A 13,356-nucleotide genomic window follows, 5' to 3' on the forward strand; every position below is an offset into this window, starting at 1 on the left:
CAGCAGATATTTTCTGGATTATGGAGTAACTTGTCATGCACTGGTATTCTCATAGCTTGGTCAGAAATAGAAAGGGCAGGTCAGGTTCACATCCATCTTTATTTTTAAAGACCATAATGGATAAGGTAATAGACTGATAGAAATGGCAACAGCTTTTATAACAAATACCTGCTGTAAAATATCATTAGTTGTTGACACTGGCAACATGAAGGTTGGATGACTCTAAAAACAAGCAGACAAATTACGTTTAACAAAGGCAACAATTTTTATTATACAGATTCTGACTTCCTAACTAGAAACATCATTTGGATAATGTTAGCAGATCCTATTTTAAATTTCATTTATAAGCTCCTACAATAGGAATAAGCTGTTCTAAAATAATCACTTTTGCTTTGTTGTTGTTATGGAACAATGAAAATATCTGTTAGGCAAACAAGTTGCTATTTTACACTTGCTTGTACTTTTAAATACTATGAAAAAGAAGCAAATGGAATTGTTAGCAAAGCTCTTCACAGAAGCCAGCAGCCTTGGGAGAGTCTTCTTCACTTAATCATCTCCACCACAGATCTTTAAGAGCGTGATTCCATAGTCTCCAGAAGTGTCTGACTGCAAAGAACAGGACGGACAGAGAAGAACACATACACATAAATAATGAGAGGACCATAAACGAATCAAATCCCACAGCACTAGGGAATTCACTTGGGTGTGAGACTCATGAGTTACACCCTTTAGTTAAATGCACCTGCAATCCCATCATGCATTCATACCTGAGTTTAGTCATGGTCCAGCCTCACCTCTTTTCTGCAATGTATGTTTAAATTCTTTCTGATGCATTGAAATAAGTTTCAATTTGAGTTGAAACCTCAAAGATTGCAACACTTGCATAATACTACATTATATTAATTTATAATAAAACCTTTAAACTTATAGTTTTAATAAGAATTAATATTTGTCAAATACTTGTTTGTTATTCAAAAAGCTTACTGTGAGGACTGAAGGGTGTAGCTCAGTGGTAGACAGTGTATATAACATGCTTGAGGCCCTGGATTGAGTTTCTAGTTTAAAAAAAAAAAAGAAAGAAAGAGAAGGAAAAAAGAAGTATACTGTGTATTAACTATTTTAACCAAAACAAAACAAAACAAAAACCATTTTGTGTTAAGTAAATGGAAAAAAACACAGGCTATGGAACTTGCTCCAAATCATGAAGAGCATGAGCCTCAGAGGCAGGATCAAATCCAGACAGCCTGACCCTTGACATCTGTGTTGCACTGGTGAAATGAACCACGTCCCCATGCAGTATGTAATTAGTTCCTTTCCCCAAGGCCGTTCAACAAAAGAGTTCATTCAGAAAAGATAACACCTGAGATTAAGAATTAAAGAATCAAGATACCATGTTTGCTACGCAAAAGACACCATCAGAGGTAAAATTTATCTTTTAATCTGGATTGCCAAAAAATCCACGTTATTTTAATTTTTTCAAGGTAACGCAACCAGAGATCACTTCTTACCACTTGAGTTTAATATTTTGGAAAGTAGTTGGAGTATGTATTAAAATAAGTGGTTATGTTAAAGTAATGAGGAATGATCATTTAGTGATGACACAGTAGAACACAGGAAGATACATCATAGTAGGACACAGCAGGCATTGATATATATTCTTCTATGAACATCCATTTTAGTTCTTTCTCTATTGGTTTTTCTAAGCCTTGCTCTGCCATATGTAACATTCTTTCAATCTGCTGCAGTCTACAATGTTCTATTTTTGTATTAAAAGAACTCCCTCTGATCATCTCTCATCAGAGTTGTGAATAATTGTAGGGGTTCTACCAGTTAGTAAAAAAAAAAAAAATCCATGTAGCATATGAGAGGGTGCATGGAAAATTCTGATCCATGGTATGAACTGTACAAATGTTTGACCTTTCTCTTGCCTATATACCCTTCTGCCTTCTAGTAATACAGATATTCTGTTTGTTGGCATTTTAGAAATTCTGGTTTCACAAAAAAGTTAAGGTCTTTTTAAAACCACTGGACATAATTTATGGCTTCCTAATTAGGTCATATTAATTGTTCTTTTTTTAATTTATTTTTTGTTATATTATTGTTGTATAGGGAGTACTTTGTGATATTTACAAAAGTTCTTACAATATATCATCATTGAATTCATCTCCTCCATCATTCTCCTTTGTCCCTTCTCCCCCCCCCCCATCCTGGAATAGTTTCAACAGGCCTCATTTTTCCATTTTTATATATGAGTACAGAATATTTCTACTACATTTATCCCAATTGTTCTTAAGAAACTATCTAAATGCTTCTGTTGGCTTGTTGTTAATAGTGGTACTCTGGTTCTCTCTGTTCCCAACTTTGATCTCATCTTTTAGCCTCCATGTTTAATCAGTCCTACTTAGTGTTTCTTTGTGGTGTTATTCAGTTTATTCCAAATCTAGTCTAGGCTTTCATCTCTTATCACTAGTGTTACAGTACATTCATCAATCTACTTTCCCAATGTATTAATTCTTTTATAAACCAAGTCCAGTAACTAATCCTTCAAAAGCACAAACATTTTCTAGCCCTTATTTTACTTTTCTGTCACCAGGACACAGTGTCTTGTTGATTCAACTTCCTGGAAACATTCTGTTCCCTTGACTTCTGTTCTACCACAAAACCCTGGTTTTTCCTCCTTCCCCTTTGTCATCCTTCACCTTTATCTTCTTTGCAGGCTTCTTCCCATCCAGCTATTAGAGATTAGTGATGTTTTAAGTTCAACTCTTTCTTTTTTCTCCTCTCATTCTACATTTTCTCTCAAGAGGACTTTCATCTTTGTCTGAAGATTCACCAACTTACCTGACTCGCAAAGCATAGCTCATACTACTAATAACCTGGTTGACATCTCCACTTACATGTTCCAAAGTCACCTCAAACTCAACACATGCAAAAACAAACTCATGAACTTCCTCTGACTCCTCCCAAAAGAAAACATCCTAAAACTTGACCCTCTTGCAGAAAATGGCAATACTATCTATTTTGCAAGTCAGAATCCTAGGAGGTCATCTGTGACATATTTTCCTCACTCTTCACACCAAGATATTACACCAACTTCCTTAGTTTTAACTACTAAATATCTTTTGAGCCCCTGCTCTTTCCTCTCTTTGCATGACCATCAACCCAATCATAGCTACTCCAGTGTGACTACATGATAGCTTTCTGACTAATCACCACATATCTTCCAGCTTATGCCTAATTCATTCTTCACAGTCACAGGAATCTTTTCAATGATCATGACACCATCTTGCTTTAAACTCTTTAATGGCTTCCTGTTACTCTTAAGCTAGACACACACATATTTAAACATTGCCCAAAGGTTCTTGCATGAACTTGGTCCCTCCATCTTCATTTTTCATTAGGTTCCCTCTACCATGAGATCTTTCCTGCCATCTGCAATTCTTTTCCTTTCATTAGAATGCTCCTGGCTCCCTGGTTGTGCAGGTGGCATAGCCTTTGTATTGTTAAGATCAGAATAATAATTTCTTCATAGAAGCCTTCCCTGTCAGTCAAGTTTACCTATTATATGATCTTTTAGTACACTTAACATAGTTTGATTTTTATATTTACTTGTAATTCCATAATGGCAGAAAATGTGCCAACTCTACCCCCACTTTAATTGGAATCTTGAGACTGACATAAAATGTATATGTAATAAATTTTTAAGATGGATGAATGTAGTATAAATTCTCTGATCTCAAAGCTTTTTTTAACTGAATTTTTCTTGCCTCCTGGACTTTATTTCTCAATATTCACCACAGTGGATCCTCTAATTAAGAAAGCACCTTATTACTTCTTCTCCTCCTGCGTCACCATATTTCTGTTTCTAGAACATTCATCTTTGGGACCCTGTTGATCAGCAGAGAACGTGACTCATAGGAAGCACTCAATGTATGCTATTGACCTGAAAGGCAGACTCAAGACCCATTGCTGTAAGAAATATTCCTTATCTAACTCCAAACTTCTTTCTTCTCAATTCCTATATTTCTATCCTCTGTACCCCACAATCTAGTATTTAATTATATGTTGTTTCGGTTATCATCTGGTTGTTTTTTATGCCTATCTCAATCCTCTACATAGATAATGAGTTTACTGAGGGTAGATGGCTACTATATTTTCCCTTAAAAATTCCTATTTATTAAATAGGTATATAATTTACTAATCAATGAAAGCTACCAAAAATGTAATTTTACATTAATATCTTTTTATTAAGTAAGAAGAGAGAAATATTTATTTTTTATCTCTGTTTTTCCTTTCCTTCTCTCCTCCCTACCATGTGACAATAGCAGTTAAATATCTGAACAATAGAAGAGAGAGGAAGACAGAATCAAAGGCTGGGGTGATAAAAAATGGAACTCTTATTTCCCAAACATCTAAAGTTAAGCATCTGAAAAGATCCTGCTCATCAATAAGGAAAACACAATGAAATTATCTAATAATGCACACTAGGTGGTAGACATAAAAGGAATTTATATTATTTCAACCACAAACTGAACACTTCAGTGATAGATTTTTCTTTTTATCAAACTACAAATAGTTAAAATGTTTTCTAACACAATAAGTCTCAATTATCCCAACCATTGGGAGACTGAGAGCCACAGCTTAATTTAATTTTCTGGTTTGCTGAGGGTGAACTGAAAGCCCTCCTGGTGTGTCAACCTTGTTACTGACAATCGTTATAAAATGTATGAGTCTGCTTTTCTGCCTTAGTAAATACAATGTGGTTAAGGTTATTGAATCTTCCTCTGATGATTGAAACTATTGTAATGTGTCAGGATCGATTTAAATAGAATCGAGTGTGAGTAGTTGAGGAAATTCACATTAAGCTCCAGGCAGGTTACTTTTTTGAGTCAGTTTCTGGTTTCAATTTATTCATGCATCTTTTCACTGCAAATGAAGATTTTGCAAAAACACAATGCTCCTGTTTCAAAAAAAAGAGGATTTGGATGAATGAATATATTCAACTGACTGGTATTAATTGATTCATTCATTAAAAAAAAAACACACACACACACATTTATGGGTCTCCAGGGAGGACAACTCCCAAGATGGCTAGTTTGCCTCTGATAAAGGTTGGCTGTCAGGGGTAGGGTTGTAACGTGAGTAGGATGGAGAAGCCAGTATGGAAGCCACACAGCTGGCAGGACCTCTGTGAAGCCAGCCCCCGACTCTGTGTTTTCAACTAATCAGTATGGTCTGGTGGTTGAGCTGGTTGGACAGAATCACCAACCTCAGCTCCCACATCATACCAATTCGACTACCACTCTCTATCACTCATTTATAGGAGACTCTCTTATGCCATCTGGGACCAAGGTAGAAAGATGAGTCAACAGAAGACTGTTAGGCAGGTCTGCGGCTAGCCCCTAATTTACCATTTATCTAATCAGTTGCCATGTTCCTATTGGTACCATGATTTAAGCCTGTTGAACAATTTTTGCCAGTCTTACTAAGATAGGGTAGACAAGAATAGGGAGAAAAGAGGCAAACTGCACAGTGCCTAGGGGCTGATGCAACACAGAGCTGTATTACAGCAGGATCACGTGATGCTCAAACAAGATCACTCAAATCAGTAGGGACCAACATGGCCAACTGAGATGATCACTAACTGTGTTTGCCTCATTATAATGACATCTCATACCATTAGTCTTGCAGAGTTGGTGGTTCTCATCCTATATCTGATTGCCAAGATGGACCCAAAACCCCCACATAAGGACAGAAAAGAAACTGGGTGCTGGAGGCTCATATCTGTAATCCTAGCTATTTGAGAGGCTGAGATTGGGAGTGTTGCTCACTGGGCATGGTGACAACCTGGCATTCCAGCAATGGCAGAAAGTATAAAATAAGAGGGGCATGGTCCAGGCTGGCCTGGGAAAAAAGTGAGACCGTATCTCAAAAATAACCAGAGCAAAAAGAGTTGGAAACATGGCTCAAGTGGTAGAGTACCTGCCTAGCAAGTGCAAAGCCCTGAGTTCAAACTTTAGTACTGTCAAACTAAAAGGAAGGAAGGAAGGAAGAAAGCAAGGGAGGGAGGGAGGGAGGAAGAAAAGGGAAGGGAAGAAGGAGTAAGGAAAGAAGGAAAGAAAAGAAAACAATAAATCTCATTCCAGAAATATCCTGACCCATTCCTGGAATTACTCCTGTCTAACTCACAAATAATCCTTTTCTCCATGACGGTTTACCCATAAGAGGCACTATCCCAAAACTCGAGGAATGTGACCCACTCTGAAAAGCCTACACTCCCAGTGGAATAATAAAACCTGCCTCTTTCCCTTCCAATCCCTTACTTTGTCTCATCTCTGTTTTCTCTGATGATAATAAAAACTTGAAAAAAAAACTTGGTGGAAGGCTCAATTTCCTTTTCCCTGGAGCTTCTCCAGCCCCTTATCGCTAGCAACGTTATTTCCTGAGTAATTCTAATAATGCATAATTTATTCAAATTCCCTATGTATATCATCACATCAACTGAGATCTGAAAAGAGTGGCAATTGAGTTAATGCTTCAAACAGAAAGGAAGGAGTATGATACATTTTAGGAAGATTCTCACCTAAGATGATAGAAACATAATGCTGCACTCTTTAAAAATGAGAAACAATAAAAGATTGATAAATTCTATTAAATAAGATTTAAAACTTCTGCTTGGGAAAAACAATACCTTTAGTCAAGTCAAACTAAAAATAAACAGGGAAAATATTTATAATGAGATAAAAAGTTAATCTACCTTATATTAAAAAAAGGATTTTAGAAATCGACCCAGTGGAACAAAAACGCAAAAGAACAATGGGCCAAGAACATAGGAAGAGACATCAAAGAAAAAAAAATACACATGGCATTTAAGGTATAAAAACACTCCCTCTTCCTATAAGAGGCCTGAGACAACCTATGAAACAGTTCACTATTTTCTGGACTCAAAAACCCCATAAAATCATGCAAATCAAGAGGTTTAAATCTTCATGTTCACTTTAAGAACACTTGGGAAATCGACTAGGCAATTAAGAGTATGAATATCTGAAAACCCACAAAGTATCTGAAAGATGTCAGCTTGAAGAAGCGATGTGTGCCATTCCAGCATCACCATGATAGAGTTGGTAAGTGTGCCCAGGCCAAACAGTGGAGCTGGACCCAGTGCCAGTGGCACAAAGAGGTCTCAGTTTTTCTTACACATGCTTAAAAGTGTAGAGTAGTGTTGAACTCAAGGGTTTAGATGTATATTCTCTGGCATTGAACACATCCAGGTGAATAGAACACCCAGCATGAGCCACCACACCTATAGGGCTTGTAATCAGATTAATGCATATGTGAGTCATCTCCGTCCCCTGTCCCCCCACCCCCCACACTGAGATGACCTTCACTGAAGAGGAACAAAATGTCTTTAAGTCAAACAAATTGTTTCTTACACTGAAGAAAAATATATCCCTAAAGAAACTGAAAAAAAATTCATTCACGGGAATGAATTCAGCATAAAGTAAATCAAATAAAAATTTAAAAACCATGAAAAAATGTTCAGGTTCACTCATACTAAGAAAAATGTATATTCAAACTACACTGAAGCCAGGTATGATGGTTTACATCTATAATCCTAGAACTCGGGAGAGTGAGGCAGGAGAATTAAGAGTTTAAGTCCAGTTCAGGATACATAGAGACCCTGTCTCAAAATTTAAGGACAAAGGAAAAAAACCTACACTGAGATATAATTCTTTACCTATCAGATTTAAATACAAAAAAGTGTGTTCATGGATTGAAAACAACCCTCTTATCCAAACCTATGATGACCTAAGGACTCATATGGACCTTATGGAAAGTGGAAAATAACAGATCAAATGGTAATATTTACCAAAATTTAAAAATGCACTTATATCTGTGTCAGTAATCCTACCTCTGGGAATTCATCCCAGGGACACACTTGTACCTCATGAAATTATGTATGCACACTGAAACATGTTGATACTGGCAAGAAAGTAGAAATGTCATTAGTACAAATGTACAAACAGTGGAATGATACACAGCTGTTAAAAATGAGAAATCTTCCTATTGTTGGGTCTGGAGACCTAAGGCAGATGAGGGGTATCCTATCCCCCCTGGAGAGCCATATCATTCCTGCATCCTGAGAAGATGGAGGCCTGCATTCCTGCACCCTGAGAGGGAGTGGCAAACTGCATTTCTGCATCCTAAAGAAAGGATACAGGGTCTGATAGATCTGCTACAGGACTGATGAGTAAAATGCCCTCAAGATTGTTCCCCTCCCCCAATAAAGGTGCAAACCAAACCAGTTCACCTGAGAAAACCCTCGAATCCATGGCCAATGAGAAAAACCCACCTAACCCAGAGTTAGAACATCTGTAAAAACCCCAGCCTTCACCTGTGCAGTGAGCCACTGGCTTCTGGGCTCCACTGCAGTACCTTAGCTGTAGCCTTTCCTTTCTCTCTAATAAATCCTACTTCACATACAGCTTTGGCCCATCATTCAGCTGCCGCACAAGCCAGTTCCCTGGCCTGTGAAGGCAAGGACCCTCAACACCAGCCCACAACACTTCAACACTGTCATGTAACATTTGGCGATGCACAAAGGGACATTTCTTCTGAACCAAGGTTGGTAAAGGTTGTGCCAAACTGGGAAAGGCTGCCTAGGAACGTGACCGTGTCTGTCCGGCACTCCAATGGAGTCTATTCTCCAGGAGAGACCCCCCACCACAGCCTAGCTATGGTGGAACTCCCGGGCCGACCCTCTCTCTCTCTCTCATAAGGGAGGGTTTCTCCCTTGGAAACCTGAGGAAAAGCTCTGAGCCCAATACAGCTGTAAGGCAGGCAACCCGAGAGAACTCAGAGGCTGGCTGGGGGCTTATACCAGACTGCCAATGCTACATGGCAGAGCCAGACTTCAGTGCACTGAGGCTTTTTTTTTCCCCCTCTCCTTAAACTCTAACTCTCTCCCTTTCAAGATCTGACTCACTTAAGAGAAGGTCTGAAAACAGCTGGTGGAAAGGAAAGTTTTTCTTCAAGCTATAAGGGTGCTGTGGCTGGGGCACACCCCAGTATCACCCAAAGGCTGGAGATGCAACTTCCTGACCTGCTCTGAGGCTACAAAGGCAGCTAAGTCTCAGACCCCTCCAGCCATGTCAGAGGCAAACAGACAATCAGATCTCTCATGCTTCCTTCATGATTTCCATGGCCTGAGAGTGGAAGTCACCCCTTGCTTCCAATGCTCCAGTACTGCCTTTGGGCAGGATCGACCTGGACAGCAGTGATGACCAATAATCCCTCATGCATTGCGCCTGGAAACTCTCTTTTCCCCCAACCCTCAGCCTCTCCTTTCTCTTTCCCAAGCAGCTCAGGATGAGTGTCTCCCTCCCCCTTTGCTCTAAATAGCAGTGTGCTTCCTTCTTCAGTGAGTTTGGAAAAAAAACCCTTACACCCGTAAGGGACCTTGCTTCCTCCCTGGTCCCACCTTTTCCTTTATCTCTGTCTGCTTTCCCCTCCCTGGGTTTACTGGGACCCTGGTCTCCCGTGGAGAGCTTGTAGCATGGTACCTTATGACTTTCTTAAGTTAATCCTACAACTAGTTTGTCAGGCCCTTTGGTCCAAAGCAAGTTTAAATCAGCTGCTAGGCACTGGCAGAGGAAGAGGCACTTGCAAAAAAACTGCAGCTCTGCAGCTGCCACACTCACACTCTAATTCCGCCCCCACAAGGAGAGGAGGGAAAACAAACAGGCAGGCTTGTGCACAGTGATGCCGGCCCCTGGGCACAATGGGAACACCTGCCATAGCTAAGAGAATCCTTAGAGAGGACCCAGCACAGATCTGAAGCCACCAGCCACACATGGTGGTGGCTGCGACCCTCAACCTCCTCCTAAAAGGGATGAGAGGAAAATAAATGCACGCAGGTGTGCATTCATGGTGGGGGGGAGGGGGCATGGGCCGCAGGATCAGGCCTAGGCAGACAGGGTCACTTGTCCCAGGTATATGCAGGGGGCAGTGGCACCCTGTGCAAGCCCCGCTCCCAGCCCCACCTCATGCCTTGGGGCACTGGACCCAGCCCTTGTAAGCTAATTCTTATTTCAAGGTTATAGTCTCAGAAACAGCAAAATGGGTGTTACTGTGGTCTATAAACTTGTGTTTTAAAATTTCCTATACTTTTGGCCTCAGCATAAAAATTTTTCCTTCCAAATATTAGCACTAGTCATCCCTTATGGTACTGTTATTGCCCCAGGATGCCCTCTGAATGCCCTTCTCTAACTTTACAGATGATTTATTCCTTTGTTTAAAAGGTAGCCTTTATTAAAGAGGCTGCTTGCTGTTAGCTAAAATGCAGGATCCTAGAGCTCTTCTCACTGTGGCCTAAGGTGACCAGTTTACTTTCCTCCATTCTGGCCACAGATGGCAGGGGAAAGTCAAGAGACAGGGACACTTAGTCTCATTAAGTCAATCCCCTGTCGGGATGCTGATAAAAGGGGAGTCTGACAAGTTCATGTAGATGGGACCTGCCCCTTCCAGTCTTCTGGCCTCAGTACCCAAGTGGTCTCTGCTGGTCTGTTTATTGAAACGTTGAAAGGAAATATTGGAAGCTTTGAGCCACAGTACCTTAGATGACCAAGTGAAGTAGCCTTCACAGGGTTCCTTAAATTACAATGCCATACTCCAATTAGACCTTTTCTGTAAACGGGAAGAAAAGTGAACTGAGGTCCCTTACACAAATTTTCTTTCATCTCTGAGACCACCCAGATTGGCTCCATAATTACTATCTAGATACTCAAACCCTGGCCATTCTTTCTAAGTCACAGGATAAACATGGGGAAGGAGGACCAGAAAAGCCCTACCCCTACTGCTCCACCCTCTACCCTACCTTCTAAGCCACCCCAATATTCAGAACCTCCTAATGGGTGCTTCCCCCTTCAACAGGCAATGGTAGGAAGAAGGCGAGTCTATGTCCCCTTCCAGTTATCAGATCTAAGGGAGATTAAAAAAGAATCTGGGCAGCTATACTGATGCCCCAGATCATACATCCAAGCTTTATCTCTGTGATCCAAAGCTCTAAATTGACATGAAAGGATACTATGCTTCTACTAGACCAGACTCTTTCCTCATTAGAAAAGCAATGAGTTCTGGCCCAGATCACTCAGGTTGGAAATGATTGCCATTTACAATGAACCCCAATACCTGTGGCACCTGAAAATGAGGAAATAAATGTGCCTATACCCACAGGGGCACAGGCAGTCCCCTTGGCAGATCCACACTGGAATCAAAATAGTGAGGAAGATGAGTGGCGTCAATGCCACTTCATCCATCTCATAGTGGAAAGGCTAAAAAGGGCCAAAGTCAAACCTCTAAACTATTCCCAGGTGACTGTAGTACAGCAAGGTCCTGAAGAAAACCCCCTTACCTTTCTACAGCATCTTAAGGACACTATCAGAAAGCACACCACAGTGGATTCAAAGTCACAGGTGGGAGAGGTTCTCCTCAAACATAAATTTCTAACTCAGTCAGCCCCAGATATTTGTAAAAAACTCAAAGTTTGTGGCTGAAGGAGAAAAATTGTTTGACCAACTAATATAGCTAGCCATGTCTGTAAACTATAACCAGGACCTTACTAAGAGGAGAGAAAAAGATAAGAGACATCATGGCCTCATTGCTGTTCTTAGAGAGGGCCCCACACAACTGGGGCCTGCATCCCGAACTTGCTACGATAGTGGACAGGAGGGTACTAAAGGGGGACAGTCCATGAGACAGCCCCACTTCCAACCAGGACCCTGCCCTCTCTGCAAAGGTAACCACTGGAGGTCTAAATGCCCCTGCCTCCGTATGGAAGGTGAGGTGCCACTTCCTATGGATTGATGGGTCCTGGCCTCCTGTCCATGCTCCACTCCTTGGCATCAATGTTGAGGAGCCTCAGGTAGCCATAATGGTAGAGAAGTGAAAGGTCATCTTCCTCCAAGACAGTGGAGCCCTTTTCTCTGTCTTACCATTCTCTCCTGGTCCCTGGTCCAATAACAAGGTTATCATTCAGGGCATATCTGGCCAGCCCCTGGAGCACTATTTTACTTGGCCTCTGGCCTGCTCTTGGGTAGACCTCCACTTCTGTCACTCCACATAGTTCCTGAAACTCCAGAGTCTCTGCTGGGATGGGATTTACTATCTCAACTAAAAGCTCAAATTCTCCTCCCCTCAGGCAGCTATCTCTGCTGCCCCTTCTTCAGGAGCAAGTAGATCCCACAGTGTGGACTGATGGGGTGACTGTAGGGTGAGCCAGGACAGCCTTCCCTATTCAAAGAGAGCTCAATGATCCTTCACAGTTTCCCCACCCAAAAACAATATCCCTTCAAGCCTGAGAGAAGATGAGGCCTTTTACCTATCATAAATTCCTTAAAAAAAAAAAACAAAAAAAACCCAAGGGTTACTAATTAGTTGCTCCAGCCCCGATAATACTCCTATTCTTGCTATCTGCAAGGGGCCAAACAAATGGAGATTGGTTCAAGACCTCCAGCTGATTAATGAAGCAGTCATTCCCAATCCCTATACTCTTTTGGCTCAAATACCCCCATAAGCCCAATATTACTCTGTACTAGTTTAAAAGACACTTTCTTTTGCATTCTTAAATCTAAAGTTTTCAATGTCCAAGAATACACTTAAAATTAATGTAATTGTTTTGTGTTTCATTGTGTAAGTTGTATGTCTCTGATATGATTAATTTATTAGAGACAAAAAAATCTAATAGCTATGATAACAGTCTTATTAAAAACTGAGACTGACTCAAAACACTATTCCTAAAATTGACTCTTTGTTCAGCTATCAATCCACCCAAAATGAGTCCTAAAAGAACAGAATGGGACACCTCTCAATCTGCTCCTAAAAGTTTTTTAAAAAATAACTAATCAATGTACTTGTGGCCACTTAGTTAATTTTTACATGTTCTTGAGCTCTTGAATCTATGCATGTTTAAATTGACATTTATGGCATGACTAATTTAAAACTTTTTTACATATGCATATACTTAAACATTTTTAGGATGATTCTTATTATAAAATTAATGTAAAAAATACAAGGTTTCTGTTCTCTTCTCTTCCCCCACTTCTTCTGTTGCTACTTTTAAGAAAAACCAGTTTTTTAAAGGTTATGTCAATCAGGTCTAACTAAATTATAGGCATTATTTTATGGACAGTGACCTTAGTCTGTTTCATTTCATCATAAGTAATTTACATTCAATTCTTTTATAATTAGATCTATTAACAAATGGTGTCTTTATAGATTACCTATTGTATAAAAACAGTTTAAAATTGCCTTTCTATATGGGTCTATATAATTAAAATTAGGCTACATGAAAAAACT

General features: G+C 40.0%; 1 protein-coding gene across 3 annotated transcripts in view; it reads right to left on the reverse strand.

Annotated features, from left to right (window-relative positions):
• Nucleotides 1–80: 80 nt before the first annotated feature.
• Nucleotides 81–13,356, reverse strand: part of Anxa3 (annexin A3) — a 58,246-nt gene continuing 44,970 nt past the window's right edge. For all 3 annotated transcript variants that reach the window (XM_020161452.2, XM_074041923.1, XM_074041922.1), the window contains exon 13: nucleotides 81–606. In XM_020161452.2, the coding sequence (XP_020017041.2) occupies nucleotides 547–606 (60 nt within the window). In that variant the 3' untranslated portion in view covers nucleotides 81–546. The remainder of the gene's footprint in view (nucleotides 607–13,356) is intronic.

This window comes from Castor canadensis, chromosome 9 (assembly GCF_047511655.1).
Source record: "Castor canadensis chromosome 9, mCasCan1.hap1v2, whole genome shotgun sequence".
In the NCBI taxonomy this organism is placed as follows: domain Eukaryota; kingdom Metazoa; phylum Chordata; class Mammalia; order Rodentia; family Castoridae; genus Castor; species Castor canadensis.